The 27,693-nt window shown below is 41.9% G+C and overlaps 1 protein-coding gene across 1 annotated transcript in view; it reads right to left on the reverse strand.

Annotated features, from left to right (window-relative positions):
- Positions 1-27,693, reverse strand: part of atp1a2a (ATPase Na+/K+ transporting subunit alpha 2a) — a 350,773-nt gene that overhangs the window by 53,975 nt on the left and 269,105 nt on the right. Inside the window, exons 17-19 of the mRNA XM_055151513.1 lie at positions 26,978-27,146; positions 22,186-22,340; positions 915-1,038 (exon numbers count right to left, since the gene is read on the reverse strand). Of these exons, the coding sequence (XP_055007488.1) occupies positions 915-1,038; positions 22,186-22,340; positions 26,978-27,146 (448 nt within the window). The remainder of the gene's footprint in view (positions 1-914; positions 1,039-22,185; positions 22,341-26,977; positions 27,147-27,693) is intronic.

Genomic DNA, 27,693 nt, shown 5'->3' on the forward strand with positions numbered 1-27,693 from the left:
AGAGTCAGTAGAACAGAGTCAGCAGTGCACAGGTAAAAACACATTCGTGTCTTGGAAATTCTTCTCCCGACGTGAAATAGAAAAGAAAATAACAAATATAAAATCGCCTACAACTTAAATGTCACTGGTGAAAACAACCTGCATAGGCTCATGATGTTTGCACTACTGTCCTATAGTGACCTGCCACATGAGGGGACACGCACACAAACACACACACAAACACAAACACACACACACAAACACAAACAAACACAAACACACACAAACACACACAAATACACACAAACACAAACACACACCTTCATTATCGTCATTAACCTGAGAACGCGCGGACCACGTTTCTTTCCGTAGTTACTGCGCGGACATCGACGTGCTCCCGTGCGCCGCGTACGTTTTCTCGCGTACGCTGCGTAAACCGCGCTTCCTCCTGTGCACCTCTAAACCGGGACTAACCCAGTCCAGGACTAAACCAGGACTAAAACCAGTGATCTCATATATAAAGCATTTCTCTATCAATAATATTTTTAACATGGTTAAGGAAAGACTGGACTTTTTATTGTCTTTAAGTAAACTAAAGTTATTATGTTCAGATTTCCTCGTCTTTGCTACTTTACAGCAAACAGTTTCTTATTCATGGAGACTTGGGCTCAACAGCCAATTTGGAGAGATTTGTTAAACAATAAATGACTTTATAAAGTCACTTTTTTTTGTTCTATATCAGTCTTTTGATCTGCCACAATAATGTAATAATGAATTTAAATGAAAATACCTCAACTTGAAGGCTTTTCTCAGCATTTTTAGGTGAGATTAAAAAGAGATTAATTAGATTAATTAATTACAGATCATAATTAATTAATCTCTCAATTTTTTTTATCGCATGACAGCACTAAGTGTAGTAATAGTGTAGTACTGACCGATCTGTCCGTATGCCATACTGATGAGCCTCTCGTTCACCAGTTTGTCCGTTTTGGGGTTTCGGGGCTGACGCTTCATAATGTCACTCTCTGCTGTCTCATAGGCCAGAGAGATGGCAGGAACCTGGAGGAGAGCAAGAAGAAAGAGTGAACATGGAGGAGAGGAAAAAGAAAGAACCTGAAGTGGAGGAAGAGGAGAGAGTAAGTGAACACGGAGGAGAAGAAGAGGAGAGACTGAGTAACATAGAGGAGCAGAGTGGAGCTTGATGAGAGGCTGTGGAAATGTGTCAATTTTTCCAATAAATTTTGATTTCGTTCTTTTGATGAAAAAGATTTTAATTTTTTAGCCGAGATTGTGTTAAATAAATCTTGTTACTTTAATCAACAAAAATTAAAATGTGAAAGAAGGAGCAGAGATAGTGAAGATATTATTCATCCTGGTAGCAGTTGTCGGAGTGATGTCTGCTTTCAGATTGGAATCGCCAGTCTCCATTGAACTAAAGGGAAAAGGAGCTGTTCACTTCAAAACTCCCACATCAGAAGGTGAAGAAGCATTTAGAGCGACATCACTTCACTGAGTTTCCACTGATCTGAACTCCTCTGATACAAATATATGAAGTAAATAAACACCAGTACTAACCTAAAACTGAAAAATACGATACCACAAACACATGTAACTGATAGTTCTGACCAGCCCAAAGGAACATGTGAACTGAACTGATTCACATTTCAGCAAATAGTTTTGAGAACTTTGACAGAAGAATACTTCAAAACTGTAAAGTGTTATTTATGACTTGTTACTGTGATTTCAAAGACATTTGTTACATTAGAGTATTACTGTACACGACTACTGCAGTACTTTAATTTACTCTCACCAACAGAACTGTGTGAAGATGCTGAACTTTTGCACCGTATATGGACTGAACCAGGACTAAACCAGGACCAAACCAGGACCAAACCAGGACTGAACCAGGACTGAACCAGGACTAAACCAAAAACTGAACCAGGTTTAAACCAGGTTAAACCAGGAACCAGGACCAAACCAGGACCAAACCAGGACCAAAAACCAGGACCAAACCAGGACTGAACCAGGACTAACCAGGACTAAAACCAGGAACCAGAACCTAAACCAGGACCAAACCAGGACTGAACCAGAACTAAACCAGGACCAAACCAGGACTGAACCAGAACTAAACCAGGACCAAACCAGGGACCAAACCAGGACTGAACCAGGACCAAACCAGGACTGAACCAGAACTAAAACCAGGACCAAACCAGACCAGGACCAGGACTGAACCAGGAACCAAACCAGACTGAAACCAGAACTAAACCAGGACCAAACCAGGACCGAACCAGGACCGAACCAAAACTGAACCAGGTCTAAACCAGAACTGAAACAGGATTAAACCAGGTCCAAACCAGGTCTAAACCAGGACTAAACCAGGTCTAAACCAGGACCAAACCAGGACTGAACCAGGTCTAAACCAGGTCTAAACCAGAACTGAAACAGGATTAAACCAGGTCTAAACCAGGTCAAAACCAGGTCTAAACCAGGACTAAACTAGGACCAAACCAGAAACTGAACCAGGTCTAAACCAGGTCTAAACCAGAACTGAAACAGGATTAAACCAGGTCTAAACCAGAACTGAACCAGAACTGAACCAGGACTAACCCAGAACTAAACCAGGACCAAACCAGGACTGAACCAGGTTTAAACCAAAACTGAACCAGGTCTAAACCAGGTCTAAACCAAGACCAAACCAGGACCAAACCAGGACTGAACCAGGATTAAACCAGGTCTAAACCCGGACTAATCTTGGACTAGGACTTGGAATCTAGGACCGCCCCTGAGAGAACCCAGAACCCGTGGAGCAGTGTGTCTGCGGCGACAGCTGCTTTAGCCCCGCGGGGTCCTTTTGCTCGCGGTCACCCGACAGTCTACAGGGGCGCACCTCCGGCCCGTCCTCACACTCAGAACCGGAATGATGCAGTTTCACTGCTGCTCATATCACAGTGATTTGAGCAAATTTGTATGAAGAAAAACGAAATACCCACCACTTCAGTCCAGGTTAAAAATGGATTCTCACGCGCGTTACTGACGTTTGTACTGAATAAAATGACATTATTTACATATTACATAATTACAGTTTTTTCCCCTGTGGTGTGTTGTGTGTTAAACATGTGTGAATGAAACAAAACACCTCTTCTAAGTCCTAGTCCAAGATTAGTCCTGGTTTGGTTCTGATTTTGACCTGGTTTAGTCCTGGTTTAGCCCTGGTTTAGTCTGGTTTAGCCCTCCTGGTTTAGTTTTGGTCCTGGTTTAGAACTTGGTTAGTCCTGGTTTGGTCCTGGTTTAGACCTGGTTTACCTGGTTTAGATCTGGTTTAAGTCCTGGTTTCAGACCTGGTTTAGACCTGGTTCAGTTTAGTCCTGGTTCAGTCCCTGGTTTAGTCCTGGTTCAGTCCTGGTTCAGTAGTCCTGGTTCATTGGTTTAGACCTGGTTCAGTTCAGTCCTGGTTTAGAGTCCTGGTTCAGACCTGGGTCCTGGTTTTGACCTGGTTTAGACCTGGTTTAGACCTGGTTCAGTCCTGGTTAGTCCTGGTTCAGTTTGGTTAGTCCTGGTTTAGACCTGGGTTTAGTCCTGGTTCAGTCCTGGTTCAGTCCTGGTTAGTCCTGGTTCAGCTTTAGTTCAGCTCTGGTTCAGTCCTGGTTCAGTTCTGGTTAGACCTGGTTCAGTTCACCTGGTTCGGTTTAGACCTGGTTCAGTCCTGGTTTAGACCTGGTTCAGTTCTGGTTTAGACCTGGTTCAGTCCTGGTTTAGACCTGGTTCAGTTCTGGTTTAGACCTGAACAGAGGAGCAGAGTGAAACTTGTTCAGAGGAGAAAGGTGGAGAGAGGAGAAGATGAAGATGAGGAGGAGAAGACGTTTTGTTTCATTCACAAATGTTTAACACACAAACCCACAATTCCAGCTCTGCAATTCACAATCTGCACTAAACTAAGAACATTATAACACGACTTAAAGCTCACAAGAGTCAATTTTGTGTCATCTAGGACCTTGAAGTCATTTGATTAAGACACATTTCGTCTTTTTGCGGTGCAGAGAAGGTAAAAGGACAGAGAAAGAGGAGCAGGTGGAGCACGAGGAGCTAAAGGTCCCTGTAATAAAGATCTGATATGACGCCGGGTTTAGTGCAGACGCAGCAGTGCAATATGTGAGACTTAAGCACGGAAATCCAGGACTTATGTGGATCTGCCGAGGTCTGAGCCGCCGGAATACACCCGAGTATGCCCGGAAAACAGAGGGAAAACAAGAGGAGAAACAAGAGGAGAGACAAGAGGAAAACAGGCGGACAGACAGGAGGAAAAAGGAGGAGAGATGGGAGGAAAACACGAGGAAAACTGGAGAGAGACAGGAGGAAAACAGGAGGAAAACGGGAGGAGAGACAAGAGGAAAACAGGAGGAAAGCACGGGAAAACAAGAGGAGAGACAAGAAGAAAACAGGAGGAGAGACAAGAGGAAAACAGGAGGAGAAACAAGAGGAAAACTGGAGGAAAACAGGAGGAGAAACAAGAGGAAAACTGGAGGAAAACAGGAGGAGAAACAAACGGGAGGAAAAAGGGAGGAGAGACAGAAGGAAAACAAGAGGAAAACACGGGGAAACAAGAGGAGAGACAAGAGGAAAATGGGAGGAGAGACAAGAGGAAAACGGGAGGAAAACAGGAGGAGAAACAAGAGGAAAACAGGAGGAGAAACAAGAGGAAAACGGGAGGAGAGACAAGAGGAAAACAGGAGGTGAGACAAGAGGAAAACAGGAGGAAAACGGGAGGAAAACAGGAGGAGATACAGGAGGAAAACAAGAGGAAAACAGGAGGAGATACAGGAGGAAAACGGGAGGAGAGACAAGAAGAAAATGGGAGAGAGACAGGAGGAAAACAGGAGGAAAACAGGAGGAGAGAGAGAGAAGGAAAACGGGGAAAACAGGAGGAGAGACAGGAGGAAAACTGGAGGAAAACAGGAATAAAGACAGGAGGAAAGCAGGAGGAAAACAGGAGGAAAACAGGAGGAAAACTGGAGGAAAACAGGAGGAAAACAAGAGGAGAGACAGGAAGAAAACAGGAAGAAAACAGGAGAGACGGGAGGAAAAATGGAGGAGAGAGAGAAGGAAGAGAGAAGGAAAACTGGAAGAAAACAGAAGGAGAGACAGGAGGAAACCGGGAGGAAAACTGGAGGAAAACAGGAGGAGAGTCACGATTTTAAAAGTAGGGAACGGGCATAGAAAGAGTGAAGGAAGGAAGGAAGGAAGGAGGAAGGGATGAGGATGAAAGGCAAGGGGAGTGACAGAGAGAATGGAGAGAAGAGGAGCGAGGAGAGATAGACAGAAGTAGAAGAGAGAGTGAGAGAAATGGGGAGGAGAGGACGGAGGGAGGGAGAACGAGCTAAAGAAAGGGAGCGAGAGGAAAGAGAACGAGGGAGATAAAAAAAAGAACGAAAGAAAGAAAGAGAACGAGGGGGGCGGGGAGAGAAAGGAGAACGAAAGACGAGGAGAGAGAGAAAAGTGGAAGAGGAGGTAGAGAAGCGCGAGAGGTAAGAGATGAGAATAGAGTCGTCTGCTCCGGAGCCCGCCGCCGTCGCTCTGCGGGGGGGGCGGGAGCTGTAGAGAGCGGAGTTTAAAGACTTCACACGTCTGTCATTATGATAGAGAGAGAAGAAGTCGTCTGAAACCACCGCCGAAGCTCAACTCGAGTGTTTTCAATAACACACTGTCAAATCACTTCCATTCACCTCGTTTACTTTTACTCACGATTATGGATTTATTTTGGATCTAGTACGAGCGACTTTCAGCGCGAGAAAAAGAGCACTTGACTCGTCATTTAGACTAAGGTCAACTCGAATAATCCTTGTGTCATTCGTTCATTCGTTTTTCAAAATAAAACTAAAAATAAGAAAATGAAAAAACTATTATATAATGATTTGTTTTTTGTTTTTTTCAGTTTTTGATTTTGTGCTCAGACGTTTCCAGTTTCCATGACTTGAACTGTGATGCCGGACTTTTGTGCCACATACGGACTAAAACAGGACTAAACCAGGACTAAAACAGGACTAAACCAGGATTAAACCAGGATTTAAACCAGGTAAACCAGGTCTAAACAGGACTAAACCAGGATTAAACCCGGATTAAACCAGATTATTAAACCAGGTCTAAACCAGGACTAAAAACAGGACTAAACCAGGACTAAACCAGATTAAACAGGATTAAACCAGGATAAACCAGGTCTAAACCAGGACTAAAACAGGACTAAACCAGGACTAAACCAGGATTAAACCAGGTCTAAACCAAACTAAACCAGGAGGCTAAACCAGGTCTAAACCAAGACTAAACCAGGACTAAACCAGACTAAAACCAAACTAAACAGGTCTAAACCAGGACTAAACCAGGACTAAACCAAGACTAAACAGGTCTAAACAAGGACTAAACCAGGACTAAACAAAACCAGGACTAAACCAGGTCTAAACCAGGACTAAACCAGGTCTAAACCAGGACTAACCAAGACTAAACCAGGTTAAACCAGGACTAAACCAAGACTAAACCAGGTCTAAACCAAGACTAAATCAGGTCTAAACCAGGACTAAACCAGGACTAAACCAGGTCTAAACCAGGACTAAACCAGAGCTAAAACAGTTAAACAGGACTAAACCAGGTAAACCAGGATTAAACCAGACTAAACAGGTCTAAACCAGGACTAAAAACAGGACTAAACCAAGGACTAAACCAGGATTAAACCAGGATTAAACCAGGTCTAAACCAGGACTAAAACAGGACTAAACCAGGATTAAACCAGGTCTAAACCAGAACTAAACCAGGATTAAACCAGGTCTAAACCAAGGACTAAACCAGGTCTAAACCAGGACTAAACCAGGACTAAACCAGGTCTAAACCAGGACTAAACCAGGTCTAAACCAGGACTAAAACAGGACTAAACAGGACTAAACAGGTCTAAACCAGGACTAAACCAGGGAGTAAACCAGGTCTAAACCAGGTCTAAACCAGGACTAAACCAAGACTAAACCAGGTCTAAACCAGGGACTAAACCTAAACCAGGTCTAAACCAAGACTAACAGGTCTAAACCAAACTAAACAGGACTAAACACTAAACCAAGACTAAACCAGACTAAAAACAGGTCTAAAACAGACTAAACCAGGTCTAAACCAAGACTAAATCAGGTCTAAACCAGGACTAAACCAGGACTAAACCAGGTCTAAACCAAGACTAAACCAGAGCTAAAACAGGTCTAAAACAGGACTAAACCAGGACTAAACCAAGACTAAACCAGGTCTAAACCAGGTCTAAACCAGGTCTAAACCAGGACTAAAACAGGACTAAAACAGGACTAAACCAGGAGTAAACCAAGACTAAAACAGGACTAAATCAGGACTAAACCAGGACTAAACCAGGTCTAAACCAGGTCTAAACCAGGACTAAAACAGGACTAAAACAGGACTAAACCAGAGCTAAAACCGGACTAAAACAGGACTAAAAAAGGACTGAACCAGGACTAAAACAGGTCTAAACCAGAACTAAACCAGAGCTAAACCAGGTCTAAAACAGGATTAAACCAGGTCTAAACCAGGACTAAAACAGGACTAAAACTGGTCTAAACCAGGACTAAAACAGGTCTAAACCAGGACTAAACCAGAGCTAAACCAGGTCTAAAACAGGATTAAACCAGGTCTAAACCAGGACTAAAACAGGACTAAAACTGGTCTAAACCAGGATTAAACCAGGTCTAAACCAGGACTAAACCAGGACTAAAACAGGTCTAAACCAGGACTAAACCAGGACTAAAACAGGACTAAACCAGGTCTAAACCAGGACTAAACCAGGACTAAAACAGGTCTAAACCAAGTCTAAACCGGTCTCAGTCCTGGTCTGGTCCTCGTCTCAGTCCTAAACCAGGACTTGTCTCATTCAAAATCCATGTATCATTCATTCATTTGTTTTTCAAAATAAAACTAAAAATAAGTAAATGAAAAAACAAGTATTGACTTCATTATTTGTTTCCAAAACCAAAATGAAAAAAACAAAAACAAACAGATAATGATTCGGGTTTTTTTTTTTCAGTTTTTGATTTTGGGTTTAAGTGAAAAATGGAAAAAAACGGCTCAGATGTTCCCGTGTCCGTGACTGAAACTGTGACGCTGGACTTTTGTGCCACATACGGACTAAACCAGGACTAAACCAGAACTATAACAGTCTCAGTCCTGGTCTGGTCCTGGTCTCAGTCCTAAACCAGGACTCGTCTCATTCAAAATGCAATTCAAAATCTTACGCTCATTTGTTTTTCAAAATAAAAAATAAAGAAAATAAGAAATATAAATAAATAAGAAAATGATAAAATGATAAAACAATATTCTTCATTATTTGTGTCCAAAACCAAAAGGAAAAAAGCTGATAACGATTCGTTTTTCAGTTTTTGGCCGTTTCCCGTTTCTGTGACTTAAACAATGCTGGACTGAACCAGGATTAAAACAGAACTGAACCAGGACTGAACCAGGACTGAACCAGGACTGAACCAGGACTGAACCAGGACTAAAACAGGACTGAACCAGGACTGAACTAGGACTGAACCAGGACTGAACCAGGACTGAACCAGGACTAAACCAGGACTGAACCAGGACTGAACCAGGACTAAACCAGGACTGAACCAGGACTGAACCAGGAGTGCCGGAATGGGCCTGAAGGTGCGCCCTCGTAGACCAGTGGGTGATCAGGAAACTGGGACTGAGACAGGACTGAGACCAGTTTAAACCTGGTTTAAACCTGGTTTAAACCTGGTTTAACCTGGTTTAGTCCTGGTTTAGTCCTGGTTTAGTCCTGGTTTAGTCCTGGTTTAGACCAGGATCTGTGTGGTTCAGACTGTCATTAAAAGATCAGATACAGGTCACATAGGGGCCAAAAAATCGGATTTGGGTCACTTCAGGCTGCAGTCTGAACGCAGCCTAAGCAGGGACTCCCAGACTTCCTTCACCCCAGACACTTCCAGAACATATTTCTCAGAACTATTCTCAGTCTATTTCAGATTTGAGGATCTGACTGATTCGTTGGCGCAGCTTCACAACATGAGTTTTATGAATGAAAACTAAAGTTCACTTCACTCGCTGTGCCTCGTTAGATGAAAGAGGAATTTACTGTTCACTACACTGAGGAATGACTTGTAGCTCAGCTTTAGATTCACAGTTTAGACAAAATTTTTCAAGGCAATCTTTTTCGTAAATGTTTACAAGTGAGGTCGACTTATTAGATTTGACTGATGCTATACAGCGATACTATCACTACACAGCTGTGCTAATAAAAGTCATGCATTTGTCTCTCAGTACTTTATAACTCACTGTATTACAACGCAGTATTCACTTTATTTGGCCCCATCTGTATTTAAAGAGGGAGTATTACACTTTTATGGGGCATTCACAGCTAACACATCACATTTAGATCACCGTGTTTCCTTTTATTGTTCTGAAAATGATAAATTACCGGCAAACAACATATGAACATGTTTTATAAGTTTCTCTGAGTCTCCAATCTCTTTGCTCCCCACATTAAGTTGCTCCCCCTTCAGAGCACAATCACAACACAATCACATGCATCCCGTTAATGAAACTACTGCATCGCATCAGGTTTGTGAAGTCGTAGTGTACAGTTTTGTATTGTGTTTTTGTATATTTATGGAGAATTGTCGTGTGGGAGCATGGGTGAAGTAGGCGTATGGGCGGAGCCTCGTACAGACTCGTAAAGAGAGTTTGAATACGGCCCAGGAGACGTCGCATTTTTTTTTTTTCTTTTTTTTTTTTTCCTCCACATAAGTCACAATATATATGTGCATTTTTTTGTTTGTTTTTCTTTTTTTTTTATCTATTCAGTGTTATTTTCTCCACATAAGTCACAATATACATGCAGTTTTTTTGTTTTTTTTTCAATTTATTCAGTGTTTTTTCCCCACATTAGTCACAATATATATATGTGTTAGGATTTGTTTTTTTGTTCTCTCCCCCTCCCCTTTTTGTTGCAGAGCTTGAGTGTGACAGGGGGCGTGGCTTCGTCCAGAGCAGATGAGACACACCTGCAGTCAGTTCCTTCATCAGCCTCTGTATTTAGCCCTGGTTTTCTCACCACCACTTTGCCAGATAATTCCGTCCTGTTCAGTAGAGTTCTATCAGGCTCTTGGATATATACCCGTTTTGTTTGCTGTTTGTCTTGGACTTACCTGTTCCTGTTTTCGCCCAGGTGTCTCCGTGGTTGTCTGCCTGTTGCCTCTGGAGAAGTCGGCCAGCTCCCTGCCTCCTCAGCCTGCCTTCTGTTTGATAAAATGAACTGTTTAAAACTTGACTGAGTCCTGGCTCTGCTTTGGGGTCCCTCCTGCCAAACCTTAACATATATATACATATATGCACATTTTTACTTTTTGTTTGTTTTGGTTTTATTATTATTATTATTATTATTATTATTTTGCAATTTATTCAGTGTTTTTTTTCTCCACATAAGTCACATATATATATATATATATATATATATATATATATATATGTGCACAATTTTTTTTTTCTTTTTTTGCCATTCAGTTTTTTTTTTTTTTTTTTCCACATAAGTCACAATATGTGCGCATTTTTTTATTTATTTAATCTATTTAGTGTTTTTTTTCTCCACATAAGTCACAATATATATGCAGTTTTTTTTTTTCAATTCAGTGTTTTTTTTCCCCACGTTGGTCACTATATATATATATATATATATATATATATATATATATATATATATAGTGCACATTTTAATTTGTTGTTTTTGTTTTTTTTTTTTTTTCTCCACATAAGTCACAATATATGTATGCACAGGTTTTTTTTTTTTTTTGTTTCATTTTTTTTCCCTTCAAATTATTCAGTGTTTTTTTTTCCTCTCTACATAAGTCACAATATATATGCAAATTTTGTTGTTTGATTTTTATTTTTTTTTACATAAAATTAATATCAATGTAAGCGTACATTAAAAAAATAAATAAATAGTAATGATAATAATAGTATTAAAAATAATATTAATGGACCAATAGTTTGAGTCACATGAAAAAAGAAAGAAAAAAATAATAATAATAATAGAGATCTCTAAATTACTGAAACATGCATGGATGATGTCTAATTGAAATCGATTTTGCATAATAAATGGATAGAATGTTGTGATGTCATCTGAGATAAGAGAGAGAGAGAGAGAAAGAGAAAAGAGTTTATAACACTTATCAGCTTCATTTTTCCCAAGAACAAGATCGAGACGAAACCCCAGAGATTCACAAACAGAAAAAAGTGAACTGCGACACACGACGCAAAGTGTGGAGAGAAAAAAGGTGAGAAAACATCTGAGGAGAGAAAAAAAGAACAGAGAGAGAGACAGAAGAGAGACGAAAGAGGAGAGAGCAGACGAGAGATAGAGAGGAGAAGAAGAGGAAGAGACTAGAGTAGAGGAGAGAGAAGCTGAGGGAGAGAAGAGGGAGAGAGTCAAAGAGAGAGGAGGGAGCAAGAAGAGAGGGGTAGACAGAAAGATAGATAGAAAGGGGAAGAGAGAGAGAGACAGGGAGACAAAAGAGAGGGAGAGAGAGAGGAGAGAAGGAGAGGAGAAAGAGAAAATAGGGGAGGGAGGGAGAAAGAGAGGCGAGAGAAGAGAGAGGGAGAGGTGAGAAAGCGGAGGGAGAGAAGGGAGGAGAGAGTCAAAGAAAGAGGGGTAGAGAGAACGATAGATAAAGATGGGAAGAGAGAGAGACAGGGGAGAGAGAGAGAAGAGAATGAGAAAGAGAAAAGAGGGATGATACGGAGACACAAGAGAGGAGAGGAGAGAGTGGGAGTAGAAAGAGAAAGTAGGGAAGGGAGGAAAGGAGGGAGAAGGAGAGACGAGAGAGACAGGAGAGAGAGAGAGGGAGAGGTGAGAAAGAAGAGGGAGAGAAGGGAGGAGAGAGTCAAAGAGAGAGGTCTCCCCAACTGCTCCTCTCGCTTTTTCTGTCACCCTCGCTCTGTCTTTTGTCTCTCCTCTCTCTCTCTTTTCTCTCTCTCCCCTGTCTCTCTCTCTTCCCCTCTCTCCCATCACTCTCTCTCGTCTCCATTTCTCTCTTCTCTCTCCCTCTTCCTCTCTCTCTTCCTTCACTCTCTCTCCTGCCTTCACTCTCTCTCTCTCTCCTCTCCCGTCTCCATTTCACTCTTCTCTCTCTCTTCCCCTCTCTATCTTTCTCTCTACCCCTCTCTTCTTATCCCCCTCTCTCTTTGTCTCTCCCTCTTCCCTACTGCTCCTCTCGCTTTTTCTGTCTCCCTCTCTCTCTCTCTTCTGTCTCTCTTTTCGCCCTCTCCCTTCCCTGTCTCTCTCTCTCTCTTCCCCTCTCTCTCTCCCTCTCACTCCCTCTCTCGTCTCCCTCTCTATCTTCTCTCTCCCACCCCAGTCTGTCTCTCTTCCCTTCGCTCTCCCTTCACTTTTTCTCCTCTCACTCCCTTCTCTCTTCTGTCTCTCTCTTCCTCTCTCTCTCCTTCACTCTCTCTCCTGCCTTCACTCTCTCTCTCTCTCCTCTCCCGTCTCCATTTCACTCTTCTCTCTCTCTTCCCTCTCTATCTTTCTCTCTACCCCTCTCTTCTTATCCCCCTCTCTCTTTGTCTCTCCCTCTTCCCTACTGCTCCTCTCGCTTTTTCTGTCTCCCTCTCTCTCTTCTCTCTTTTTGCTCTCTCCCTTCCCTGTCTCTCTCTCTCTTCCCTCTCTCTCCTCTTCACTCCTCCTCTCTCTCCTCTCTCTCCTCTCTCTCTCTCTCCCTCAGTCTCTCTCTCCTCTCTCTCTCCCTCTCTTCTCTCTCTCCCACCCCAGTCTGTCTCTCTTCCCTTCGCTCTCCCTTCACTTTTCTCCTCAATTCACTCCCTCCGTCCCTCTCCTTACACCTTTCCCCTCTCTCTCTCCTTTCTCCCTCCCCTGTCTCTCTCTCCTCCTCTCTCCTCCTTCTCTCTCCTCTCTCTCTCTCTCTGTGAGGAGATGGATAGCTCCCCCGTGGCGTTGAGCTCGTCGGCGCCTCCTCGCATTGCCGTGGGGACCGCAGTACACGACAGGGCGTCTCTCGCGTGGAAGTGTCATCTCTCTCGAAAAACGCACACAAACGCACACCTCTCCACACCTCTCCACACGACCACGACCTCCGGCAGCCCCCTCCCCCCCCGCGCTCCGGGCGTCGCCACCTCCGCCCGGCTCACGCTGTTCGGCTCCGTGTCACCTTTGGCTCGCCCGCGGCCGTCCAACACGCTGATAATTAACAGCCTGTTTTAGAATGATTAAAAGAAGCGGTTAAACGAACACGTGCGGCTCTGGGTCGAGTCGTGTGGGAACAGCGGAACACAAATGAAGCTCAAATGTGCGCTGCTTGAGTCAAAATGATGAATTATAAATAGTTGAGATGGTTCTAGTTAATTTTTGAAGAGGAATCGTGTACATATTAGTTCTAGAGGAGATTAGAGTGGAAATAGAACACGGGTTTGAACAGGCTCTGGGAATACAGTCTAATGATGATCGTACGGGTGTAATATTAACTCATATTTATAACTGTTGGTGTCAGAGGGTCCCACATGTGTTTATTTAATGGAATTTCCAGCTCTTTACTTGGAGAGACTGGGTTAAATGTATTGTTGCTCATTTAAATAAGATGAAAATATAAAAATGCCAACACAGACAGTTAAAAGTCTTATATATTATGCACAATTTGTTCACATGAGAGCCTTAACTCCGAATAAAAATGATTTAAGTCTGAATAAAAAATTATTCTGCTTTAAAAAGACCAGTAAACTAGTAGTGACTTTACTTCCTGTGGACTTTATCTCCAGTCTTCTGTGCATTAAAAATCATGTATCTTAAAATCATGTATGGCACCACATTTCACAAATAATAACGACTTGTGTCTAATCTAGAAGTGCAGTGCTCTGATCTTGTCAACACTTAAAGGGATAGTTTGGGTTTTTTGATATAAATTTGTATGACATCCTCGTGCATCCACACTGACTTACTTGTTTTGAGAAGAAAAACGCTTTATTTTACTGTCCCCAGCCAACTTGCCGGACTACTTTCATCAGCACCGAAAGTATCTCGGTTCACCGGACACTGTTGGGGGTAAGTCAGTGTGGATGTGCGACACTGCTCACAGGGATGCCATACAGATTCATGTCAAAAAACCCGAACTATCCCTTTAAGAGCCATCCACATGACAACGTTTTTTGGTCAAAACGGTGAAGTTTGTTTTTGTTTTGGTCTTTCGTCCACACAAAGTTGGTGTTTTGGGTGGACAAAAGCTGAGTTTTCTGAGAACAGGTTCCAGAGTGGAGAAATCTGAGAATGCTGGTGTCGCGTTTGGAAAAGGTTTTGGAAAACGATGACGTCACGACACCGTCATCATCGCCAGAGTCCTCTGATGCAGCGAAGCCTGCAGTACGGAAGCTGAGAGGGGTCACAGCAAATGCAAACGCGAAATAAAATACAAATACAAATGAAAAGTAAAGGAACGGAGAAGTTGGAAACATAAGTAAAAGTAATTTATTGTTTTATCATTATTCGTTTCACATTGTAGTTCTTCTTCACTCGCCGCTCGATCGGTCCGTCGGAAAATAGAGTCTCGCGGTCACTTCCGTTGTGGCTTTTTAATGTGTTGTGGCTTTTTAAAGTGTTGCGGCATTTGTGTTTGTGTTGTGGCTTTTTAATGTGTTGTGGCTTTTTAATGTGTTGCGGCATTTGGGTTTGTGTTGTGGTGTTTGTATTTGTTGCGGCGTTTGCATTAAAATAGAGTCCTGCAGTCATTTCCGTTGTGGCTTTTTTTGCTTTGTTGTGGCTTTTTGTTGTGTTGACGCATTTGTATATGTTGCACGTTTGAGTTTGTTGTGACCCCTCCCGGCTTCCATACTGCAGCGCTCAAACGAGCCTCCACAGACCACAAGAGCGTTGCCAAAATGGGACAGGTGTAGTCTACGGAGTGGCTGTCGCCCAGCAACCGAAACACACTGTTAGCAATAATGCTAACATCAGAATACGCACACAGATCAATAACAAAAATTACGCACAATTAAACGGTTGGATTTTGAGACCAAGTTACTCTAATAATTCTCATCCAAATCTTAGGGCTAAAAATGAAAACTTATGTTTAACTTTTGCAAAACAAAACGTCTATATTTCTGAGTTACATCTAAAATCGGCTAAATTACCTTAAAGTTTAAAAAAACGGTGATGAGATCTGCATTATTAAATATTTTTATAATTGTGAACAGCGCCACATACAGGTGTGGCAGGTGTATTACATCATTTTCACTCAGTGCTCCGTTGTCGTCTGGACGTGAATATTTCTGGATCCGACCTGTGTGTGGACACGAATATTTTTCAGCCCGTAAAAGAAAAATCTGTCTCAAAGCAACAGTCTCAAAGTGAGTGCTTTTTGTGTAGACAGGAAACAGCTGACGCGATCACGCTCACAACTTTATATCCTGTGGTCCACAGACAGATCCCGCTTCAGTCTTTGCAATCAGAACTTTTAAGTCTCATAAGATGTGTGCGCTTTCTGTCGCACATTTAAACATTTCAAAAGTAAGGCAGAACAATCCTGTAGTGTGTGGCGGCCTTAACTTGTACACTTTCAAATGATTGGACAATATGTAAATTAGATGCAGACAGTACACAGCAGACTTACTCTGACTTCAAGAGCTGCTTTTTAAACACAGTATATCTGTACTGGGGCCATATGGTCTGCTGAAATACATGAAAAAAAAAAAAATTGTGCATGTGTATTTTAAGATACACTACGCCATTTTTCATGTGGTGGCGCTTGATCTCCTGTTCATCAAGCCAGCGAGTAGCAGATATTTTTTTCATTTGTACCAAAATGACTGCATGACACTGCCAAATCCTATGTATATCACGATGAATAAAATAAAACTGGAGAATGAAGTAAGTACGTCACAGTGGGCGTGTACTGGTGGAGGTGAAAATGGGGTTGACGTTTTTAAAGTAAGCGGTTAAAGGGACAATTTTAAAATTTTGGATATAGGACCTCATTTCCGAGTGTTGGAGACGTGTGGAGACACTTTTTAAAACATTCTATTCAGTCCTTGTATTTGCAGAGATCGCTGGTGCTAGGCTAGTGCATGTCAATGGCCATAGTTAGCCTGCCACTAAAAACAGTCTTACCCACTCCACAAAACACCTGAAACAAAACTATTATTACACCAGACTGTCCATGTAAATGTCTGTGTCGATTAAATAATTTTAGAAGTAAAAGCAACCTTGCATTTGAAAGATTTATGTCTGAGCAGCAGCAGCAGTGAGTTGTACTTCCTGATAGAAAGCTTGGCAGCGGTGGATTGATATATGAGAAAATAGTCCCTCAACATGCGACAATTCATGAGATGCAAGGTTAGTTTTACGAACTAACAAACATTATTCTATCAACACAAACATTCACATGGACAGTCTGGTGTAATAATAGATTTGTTTCAGGTGTTTTGTGGAGTGGGTAAGACTGTTTTTAGTGGTAGGCTAACTATGGCCATTGACATGCACTAGCCTAGCACCAGTGACCTCTGCAAATACAAGGATTGGATGGATCGATCTTCTGCACAATTTGGGTTTTGGAACATCCATTACACAATAGTTCTGAAATCTTTCTGATTTCTTGGAGACAGTCACAGACCAGGAACTATGAAAGACCAACTATTGCTCATCCTCTCGCCCATCCTGAGAAAGCACAGGCTCCGCCCTCCAAATGTGACGTAGGCTCTGAGTGAGCCGCCCTTCTTCCGCCCGTCTCAGGGAGGGAGGGGGAGACAGGTGTGCACCCTGATAGTGGTAGGAATAAACTTTTATTCATCATGGAGATACAGCGCGTTCAGCCGCATGTGCTTTGGACCCGGAATCAGACGGAGGACTTGGAGGTTCACGAAGCTCAAGCACCGTGTCGGCATCAGCTGAACATTACTGATTGGTAAAGTCTTAATAAACACTAGTAGATCAACTTATTATATCGTGTAGAACAGGGGTGTCAAACTCATTTTGTTCCGGGGGCCGTATTCAACCTACTTTGATCCCAAAGAGGCCGGATCAAAAAACTCATGTCATATAAACCCCAAAAATAACAATTCAAGTTCAAATATTTGTGCAGAGAAACACAAATCTATTACAGAAATCTTTTTTAATTGATGAACTCTTTTTTTTTTTTTTTTTTTTTTTTTACAAAATATTAAAATATTATAAACAACCTGAAACTTTAAGAAAAATTCAATTTCAACACAATGTTTTAACATGAACTTGTATGCAGACAGGAATAAATAAATTTTTTCTTGGGAAATCCTGCACTCGGCTCCACTTTTCTCATGTTGGACATTTTTCTGATGAGGGTGTCACGGTCAACAGTCAAAACGATCGTCCTTTAAGAGCGTTTGGAAAGAGACAAGTCTTCATTTGTGCTGCTCTGGTGGGAGGGGCCACGTACAGAGACGCTGGAGACGCTGCTGTGATAAACACCATAGAAAATTAACAATATTTTAATAGAAAATATAATTAAGATATTTTAGTAGAAAATCAGCCGAGGGCCAGATTAAAGGTCTTGGAGGGCCGGATCTGGCCCCCGGGCCGGATGTTTGACACCTGTGGTGCAGAACAACGAGCTTATGCTGTTTTATTTTGGTGCTCATGAGGGAATTGTCAGCCGATGCGGTGTGGAGGCGGCGGAGGCGGGGCAGAGGCAGTGGAGGCGGGGCGGAGGGGGGTGGGTGCGAAGCGTTTTCTGCTACCTCAAACGCGTCATATGTGTAGCTGCCGCGTCATTGTTGTAGCAGCTTTAGTTCGTTGTGACATGGGAGGGTGTCAAAAATACGCTGCAATTTGTAAAAAAAAAACAAACACCGAATCAATCTAAAAACCACTTTGGCGACATATACAAGACCCACACATCACTCTTAGAAGGTAGAAAGCTCTGAAAAGTTGATTTTGCATGAGATGAGCCCTTTAAAAAACTGTCTCCGCACGTCTCCAACACTCTGGCTCACTAGGAAATTTCTACTTCCAAAATTCCAAACTGTTCTTTTATAGATAATTCAAACATGCTCGAATCACAACAAATACAATTTCACAAGCTTAAATGTGAAGGGAAACAACTATAACACGGGAAAAGCTCTGAAAAGTGAATATATCTGCTTTAAGCTCATCCTTTTCCTCCATATCCACAGTGCTACAGCTGTATTTGTCAGTGCCGGAGGAGTGCTCGTATTTTCCTCTATAACGAGCCCATATAAAGTACATTCTCCGCTGTATAATGTATTTGCCATATGTTTGTTTACACAGTGGCTAGGCCTGTGCTTTGGGCTTGTTATGGAGCTGTCCCACACTCACCACAACAAACTCACCACATGTCTGTCATTAGCTCCCTGCTCTGTCACTGCAAGGGGAAACGCTGTATGTATGTGCATGTGTTAAAGACGGATTACGTCACTTTTCTGGAAGACAGATACTGGAGATGTTATTGTTTTGACTGGAATGTTCAGCGGCGTGGCATTGATTTGATCTGTCTTCATGGAGACAAGCGAGCGACGCAAAGAAGCTAAGTGACAAGTGAGATCTGTGGAGAGGCGACCCTGCTCGTAGTAAGAATGTACTGTGTGTATTTCAGAGCAATAACAGAACCTAGTGATGGGCGAATGGAGCCTCATGAAGCATCGACACCTCAGTCGCAATATTGTCTCAAATGGTTGGACGTGTCTGAGGCCTCGGAGAAACACTGACCTCTAGTGGACAAATTTAACCATTGGCACGCAGGTGTCTCAGCATCGATGAAGTATTGTTAGTGTAAGACAATACTTGTGTGCAGAGCGACACCGTACCTAACAACAACAATAATAATGATGATGATTTAAAATAATATGTAAAGAGCAACATAAATAACCTGCTGTAAATAAGAAAATAGGTGGCCTTGTTCGGTGGAATTAGATCAAAGTGATCACAAACCATGGATTCCATCGAAAATGAAACAAATGCCAAAAGTCGCTAAAATCACCACTAACATCACACAATCCTCCTCACTACCAACATTTTTAAGAAATATTGGTGCGTCTTTCATACTGTAGCAGTTTAGCGCTTGTCAAACCACAGAAGTGCGCTGAACACTCTGAAGCATCTGAACCGATCGCAGAGCGGAACATTCGCTGAGCCAATGAAACGCTTCGATACACTGAAGCAATTGACACGCAGAGTGAAGCAGTCGGGGGAGAGACCGACACTTCCACACTTTGGTCACCTGAGCGGCTGCTGCGAGTCGAGCTCCGAGGCAGTGCTTCAGAGCAGTTTGTTTCAGAAAGAACGAGACGTGCTCCAGAGCTCCGTTCTTCATTTGTCCAGCACTAACAGAACCTGATGATGATATGCATAAATATTTTAATGCCAATCTTGGGAGTATTCCAGGCATCTGAAATGAAAACTAGCCGGAGGAGTACCCTACATCAGAAAAGTTAGACAGTGGTATTTTAAGATGAAGTTGTTTCAGAAGAATTGTCTGATCAGAGTCTTGACTGGTATTTACTTAATGGCCCTTAAATATTGATTGATTCTAAGAGGTTTTTAAGTTGTTTAGTTTCAAGGCTAAATGAAAATGGAACGAGATTGCAAATTAAATTCTGTCTGGATTTAAACAAGGTAAATAGAAATTTTAGGATTTGCAAAATAAAAATAAAAAAGTCAGTTATAATTATCAACAACAAAGAAACCAGACTAAAGTGATTAAAGCAATAGTATGTAACTTTCAGGAGGTGGAAAGTTTACTTTATGATTCTGTGGAAATAGAAAGTTACACTCGGTCATGTACCCGTGGGATCTGCTCTGGTCCTTTCGCCTGCGGTCACCCGACAGTCTACACGGGCGCATCTCCGAGTCTGTCCCGACAGTGAGTCCTGGTTCAGTCCTGGGTTAGTCCTGGTTCAGTCCATGGTGTGTGCGGTATAAAAGTCCGATCAATCAGTGTTTCTTCTGCTCAGTAAATAAATCCTATGAAGTGATGACGTATATTTGACAGTCGAGTCACGTCTGTGAATTCGTATTCGTACTGAAGAAAGTGTAATCGTTTCATTTCATTTCGTGATTGTAATTCTTGAAGTCGTAACGTTTCAAATCGCATTCTGATGGATGTTTCAGTTAGAATGATTTTAATTTGTTTGTGATTTATCACGGACAGGTAACAGGTGGAATGTTAATGGGTCAGAGTGGGTGCAGGTTTAACTTTGATAAAATCACGGGTTAACGGGAGGTTACGGTTCTCTAAAAACGGACCTGTAGGACTCTGTTATGACCTGATTCATCGGCCAGTTTCACTTCGTGAAAACCATCTGACCTCGCAGCATTAGGATTTGTTCACGCGACGGTAGGCAGATACTTTTTAAAATTTAACCATTTGCTGTTATTTGGTCGTGACGTATGTAATGCGCCAAATCCTGTAGGAAGAAGGGCAATAACGCCTTTCTCCTTGATAAAATTCACCAAACATTCTCTTTGTTTTGGCTTTAAAATCTCGATCTCTGGAATCGTTGCCAACACAGAATGTCTGTCTTCGTCTACATCCATCTTGACTCTTTGTTTACTGTTGTGCTGTACCACAAAAGGGACCCAGACAGGCACGAGTTTGATGTCATGGTTTCACAGCTCTTCGCTGATTGGCCGGTGCGCTGTCTACAACTTCTGGGGCTCTCGCAAACCGTCTAGTGCACAGGTGTCAAACATACGGCCCAGGGGCCAGATCCGGCCCTCCAAGACCTTTAATCTGGCCCTCGGCTGATTTTCTACTAAAATATTTTTATTATATTTTCTATTAAAATATTATTAATTTTCTGTGGTGTTTATCACAGCAGCGTCTCCAGCATCTCTGTACGTGGCCCCTCCCACCAGAGCAGCACAAATGAAGACTTGTCTCTTTCCAAACGCTCTTAAAGGACGATCGTTTTAACTGTTGACCGTGACACCCTCATCAGAAAAATGTCAAACATGAGAAAAGTGGAGCAGAGTGCAGGATTTTACAAGAAAAACTGACTTATTCCTATTTGCATTTTAATGTTAAAACATTGTGTTGAAATGGTCACATTTTTCTATAGCACTTTTCCACCTTCAAGGCACTCAAAGAGCTTTACAACAAGGAACCACTCACCCATTCACACAAACATTTACACACCAGTGTACGCAGACAATGTGGGCAAGGTCTTAAGTGTCTTGTCCAAGGACACGACGACAGCATTCATCTGTGGGAAGCCAACCTGTGGGTCAGTGGATCTGACCGCTCAACCTGTGATGTTTATGTCGAGAGCTGGATTCGAACCACCAACCTTCAGATCAGTGGGCGAATGTTCTACCAACTGAGCTACTGCTGCCCTGAAACTGTGTTTTTCTTAAAGTTTCAGGTTGTTCATAATATTATAATAGATTGTAAAAGAAAGAGTTCATCAATTAAAAAAGATTTCTGTAATAGATTTGCGTTTCTCTGCACAAATATTTGAACTTATTTATATGGAGTATATATGATATGAGTTTTCTGATCCTTCCCCTCTGGGATCAAAGTAGGTTGGCCACGGCCCCCGGACCAAAATGAGTTTGACACCCCTGGTCTAGTGTATTCTGATTCCTGACCTATTTGCTGGACAGAAATTAAATTAAGCGGAGGCACTAGGTGGCACCAGCCTGGCTAGTAAACCAGAGTGCAGGGACGAAACCCACCTAGTCACGGGGAGAACATGCAAACTCCACACAGAAATGCTTGGGCAACCGAGGGATCAAACCCAGAACCTCCTTACTGTGAAGCGTGGGAGGTAGCCACTGTGCCACCGTATTATGGAAGACCACAGCCAAATGAACAACATTTCCACAAAAACCAGCAAAAGTCCTCCCCCAGGTCAAATAAGAGCCTGTTTGTGGAGATCCAAGCTCACTCATAGTAAAAACACAGTCCAATAAACACAAACAAAATGATGAACATGTATTTTTTCTTCAAAAATACATACTTTGGCTTTGTAAAGATGATGACTTGTACAGCCCTAAACAAACAGCTCCGTCTTAAACTGTTTACATAATCCAGTGAATAGTACTGTGTTCTTGTTTATGCATATGTTTTGTGTCTTCTATGTTTTTCATGAGAAGGAAAAACATACAAAGATGTTTTCCCTTCCATGTTTTTCTCTGTATGTTTTGTTGTTGCGTCTCCGTCTCACCATGTCTGTGCCCAGGTCGATGCAGAGGATGGTGACTGTCCCCAGAGGCAGAGGGACGCTGGCGATGATGAAGAGGAGGAAAGGAGAGATCTCTGGGATGTTACTAGTGAGCGTGTAGGCGATGGACTTCTTCAGGTTATCAAAGATGAGACGCCCTGAGGAGCAGAGACACACAGGCTGAAGGAGCTGCACCTCATTTTTACCGTCTTAAAAACATGAAAAACAAAACATAGTCCATTTCAGACAGTTTGATTCTTCACTTACCTGATGCAATCTAATTCTTATTTATGAGCGCTTTTCACAACTCTCACAGAACATAGTTTTACCGTGTTGATAAAGCTAACAACAACTAGCATGCCAACACACACTTCCTGATTATCACACAATAATTAGACAGCACGCAGCAGACTTATTTTGTTCATAAAATACATCTGTACTAGGGTAAGACACATTTTGCTCAAATACATGGAAAAATTGGCTACAGGGAATTTAATACTGAGAACATTTTGAGGACTTTTTCCCATTCAGAAGATTTAATATTTCGTTTTAAATGTTTAATTGCGACAGAAAGCTCATCAAGCCCTGTACATTGCATTATTCATTCAAAAATTACAGCTACTTCTGCGGCCAAAGCTTTTCTGACCAACCAAACATCATTAACATTTCCATAGGTGCACATAAACAACAGCTGTTACACCATTTTATAAGAAATATGAAGTCAGTACTGTCTACAACAAACAGGATTCACTGTCTTCATTGTGATTTTTCAGTCCACAGTTACAGATTTTGTAAAGCTACTTGTAAAGTGTTCTTCTGTCACTCATAATGGACTCAAACTGGGCACTGGCTTCGTCCAGACTGACTATGGCAGGAAAATCAATTTTACATTCAACATTTGTCTCCAACATTTGTCTTATTTTTTTTTTAATAAATTGAAAAAAAAAAAAAAAAGAATTTATTCTTTTTTTCAACAGATGGCTGGTGTCTGAAAAGTAAAGTAACTACACAAGTTTAACAAACTCCAAATCAATGATTTAGTCCTGGTGTAGTCCTGGTTTCATCTTGATTTAGTCTTGGTTAAGTTCTGGTTCAGTTCTGGTTTAGTTCTGGTTTAGTTCTAGTGTACTTTAGTGTTGGTATAGTCCTGGTATAGTTCTGTCTTAGTCTGTGTATAGTCCTGGTTTAGTCCTGGTTTAGTCCCAGTATAGTGCCCAGTATTCCTGGTTTAGGCCTAGTTTAGTTCTCGTATAGTAATGGTTCGGGTTTAGTCCTGGTTCGGATTTAGTCCTGGTTAAACCCGGCATAGTCCTGGTAAAACCTGACATTGTCCTGGTTTAGTCCTGGTTTAGTCCTGGCATAGTCCTAGTTTAGTCCAGGTTAAACCTGGCATAGTCCTGATTTAGTCCTGGTTTAGGCCTGGCATAGTCCTGGTTTAGTCCTGGCTTAGTCCTGGCATAGTCCTGATTTAGTCCTGGTTTAGGCCTGGCATAGTCCTGGTTTAGTCCTGGCTTAGTCCTGGCTCAGTCCTGGTTTAGTCCGGGTTAAACCTGGCATAGTCCTGGTTTAGTCCTGGCATAGTCCTGGTTTAGTCCTGGCATAGTCCTGGTTTAGTCCGGGTTAAACCTGGCATAGTCCTGGTTTAGGCCTGGCATAGTCCTGGTTTAGTCCTGGTTTAGTCCTGGCATAGTCCTGGTATTAGTCCGGGTTAAACCTGGCATAGTCCTGATTTAGTCCTCGTTAAACCTGGCATAGTCCTGGCTTAGGCCTGCATAGTCCTGGATTAGGCCTGGCATAGTCCTGGCAAAATCCTGGTTTAATCTTGGTTTACTCCTGGCAAAGTCCTGGTTTAATCCTGGTTTACTCCTGGCATAGTCCTGGTTTAGTTCCGGCATAGTCCTGGTTTAGTCCATGAGTCACTGCTGTAGAATGTTAAGTCAGTTGTGTCTCCAAAAGCAGCACAAAGAGTCTCCACATCACCACAGACTTAACCAAAGTTGCCAGGATCCACACTCACCTCTGCTCGGGCTTTGAACGCTCGCAAGAAGTGGATGAATAAATTACTGTCACAAAATGATTGAAAACAGGGCGAGCGTTGAGTCATTCGCGTACAGTTTTCAGAATGAGAGCACATTTTGCACATGTCTGATTTGTCTAAACGCGCACAGCTAAAAATCCTTCTCCGTTTCTTGTACTTTCGCTGTTAAATAATACAGCTGGATGCTCGTCTCTGCTCGTCTCCGTGTTGTTGGCTGATTTTAGCATTTCAAAACGGTTGCGACGCCTTTCATGTTTGCGATGCGAACCCTCGGCGGAGCTCCTCGCGCAGATTTCTCGTACTTGACTTGCATTGTTGGGAGCGGCGGAGATCTGAGCTTCTAAATATGCATCGAGACAACATGCTATCAGTGGCGTTAATGCGGGGAGGGGGGGTCTCAGGTGGGCCTCGTAAAGACGCGTGTGTAAAACTCCTTGTTTAAATGAACGTTACGTGTTTGTGAAAGTGGAGTTTGTACTCTCCAGAGGGACACGTGACACTTGAGTCTGCAGACGGGGGAGTTACGCTTCGAGACCAACGCTTCAAGACGGGTGTAGGCCAAAAAAACTGTACTCAGATAACAGTAAGGCTCAAGAAAAGTAACATAAGCCGGGTCAAGTTACAGGTCAGATCTGTGGAAAGGCAAGGCCATGTTTTTCAAGGTATTTTTGAGCAATTAAAACCTTTAAAATAAAACAAACAGTGAGGAAATCTAAAGTGACAAACTAATGCAAAAATCAATGCTCTCTCATCGCGGACACTCCTGCACACCCACTGCACCAGACTATAGAGGGACAGATAATACTCCCTACAACTGTACAACAACTTGACTTTATGTAACAGATAATACTCCCTACAACTGTACAACAACTTGACTTTATGTAACAGATAATACTCCCTACAACTGTACAACAACTGACCTTATGGAACAGATAATACTCCCTACAACTGTACAACAACTTGACTTTATGTAACAGATAATACTCCCTACAACTGTACAACAACTTGACTTTATGTAACAGATAATACTCCCTACAACTGTACAACAACTGACCCTTATGGAACAGATAATACTCCCTACAACTGTGTAACAGCTCACCACTGCACCAGAGTATAGAGGGATAGATAATACTCCCTACAACTGTACAACAACTCACCCGCTGCACCAGACTATAGAGGGATAGATAATACTCCCTACAACTGTACAAAAAAATCACCCTTATGTAACAGATAATACTCCCTACAACCTACAACTTGTAACAGATAATACTCCCTACAACTGTACAAAAAAATCACCCTTATGTAACAGATAATACTCCCTACAACCGTACAACAACTCACCCTTATGTAACAGATAATACTCCCTACAACTGTACAACAACTCACCCACTGCACCAGACTATAGAGCAGACATGTCAAACTCAGGCGCAGGGGCCAAATTTGGCCTGCAATATAATTATATTTGACCCGCGAGATCATATCAAACATGTATTAGAGCTGCCTGCTGGCTACAGATAGAATATAGAGACATTATTTATTAAAATGTTTTTAAATTATTTTATATTATGCTTGTTCTGAATTGAGTGTTTTAGCAAAACTATTATTTAGCATTTATTTCTAATAAGAAAAGGTTATATATCTCGCAAGAAGAGAAAACATGCAGACGTAGTTGAAATTTTTCAATAAATATTTTGTTTGACCCATGACTTAGTCCCAGTTTTTAATTTTGGTCGTTTGTGAATTTGAGTTTGACACTCCTGATAAAGGGAGGCAAATAATACTCCCTACAACTGTACAACAACTCACCCTTATGGAACAAATAATACTCCCTACAACTGTAGAACAACTCACCCTTATGGAACAAATAATACTCCCTACAACTGCCAACAACTCACCATTATGGAACAGATAATACTCCCTACAACTGTTACTCACAGATAATACTCCCTACAACTACACAACAACTCACCCTTAAGGAACAGATAATACTGCCTACAATTGTGTAACAACTCACCCACTGCACCACACTACAGAGGGATAGATAATACTCCCTACAACTGTACAACAAATCACCCACTGCACCAGACTATATAGGGACAGATAATACTCCCTACAACTGTGTAACAACTCACCTACTGCACCAGACTATAGAGCAGACATGTCAAACTCAGGCACGGGGGCCAAATTTGGCCCGCAATATAATTATATTTGGCCCGCGAGATCATATCAAACATGTATTAGAGCTGCCTGCTGGCTACAGATAGAATATAGAGACATTATTTATTTAAAATTTTGTTATTATTTTATATTATGCTTGTTCTGAATTGAGTGTTTTAGCAAAACTATTATTTAGCATTTATTTTAATAAGAAAAGGTTATATATCTCGCAAGAAGAGAAAATATGCAGACGTAGGTGAAATTTTTCAATAAATATTTTGTTTGACCCATGACTTAGTCCCAGTTTTTAATTTTGGTCGTTTGTGAATTTGAGTTTGACACTCCTGATAAAGGGAGGCAAATAATACTCCCTACAACTGTACAACAACTCACCATTATGTAATAGATAATACTCCCTACAACTGTACAACAACTCATCCTTATGTAACAAATAATACAAAGTTTGTCTAAGTCTAACAAAAGATAAGATTTTTATTTTTTTTTATTGTATGGCAAATTTCCCATCCCTCTTCCACCCATGGATACGTACACTTCCATAAAAAGGCGATTATGTAAATGTATCCTCCCTCGGTGACTCACCCTCCTCGACGCCGGTGACGATGGAGGCGAAGTTATCATCGAGGAGGATCATGTCTGCGGCCTGTTTGGACACGTCTGACCCGGTGATCCCCATGGCAACGCCGATGTCGGCCTTCTTCAGGGCGGGAGAATCGTTCACGCCGTCTCCGGTCACGGCCACGATGGCGCCCTGCACACGGGAACACAGCTGGAACACTAGGACTTTACACTGGACATGAACACACAAGACACTGATGTTTGTCCCAGGACTTCACAAATGATGGACGGGAAAACAATGGGCTACAAGCACCAAGAATACTACACCTACTACTACTACTACTGCTACTCCTAATACTACTACTCCTATTACTACTCCTACTACTACTACTACTACTACTACTCCTATTACTCGTACTCCTCCTCCTCCCACTCTTCCTACTACTTCTCCTACTACTACTACTACTCCTATTACTCCTCCTACTACTACTACTACTCCTATTACTCCTACTACTACTACTACTATTACTCCTACTACTACTACTACTACTACTACTACTACTCCTACTACTCCTCCTACTACTACTACTACTACTCCTACTACTACTACTACTACTCCTATTACTCCTACTACTCCTACTACTACTACTACTACTATTACTCCTACTACTACTACTACTACTACTACTACTCCTACTTACTACTACTCCTACTACTACTACTACTACTACTCCTATTAC

The sequence above is a fragment of the Boleophthalmus pectinirostris genome, unplaced genomic scaffold (genome assembly GCF_026225935.1).
Source record: "Boleophthalmus pectinirostris isolate CB_2022bp ecotype Guang Dong unplaced genomic scaffold, ASM2622593v1 HiC_scaffold_16, whole genome shotgun sequence".
Lineage (NCBI taxonomy): Eukaryota > Metazoa > Chordata > Actinopteri > Gobiiformes > Gobiidae > Boleophthalmus > Boleophthalmus pectinirostris.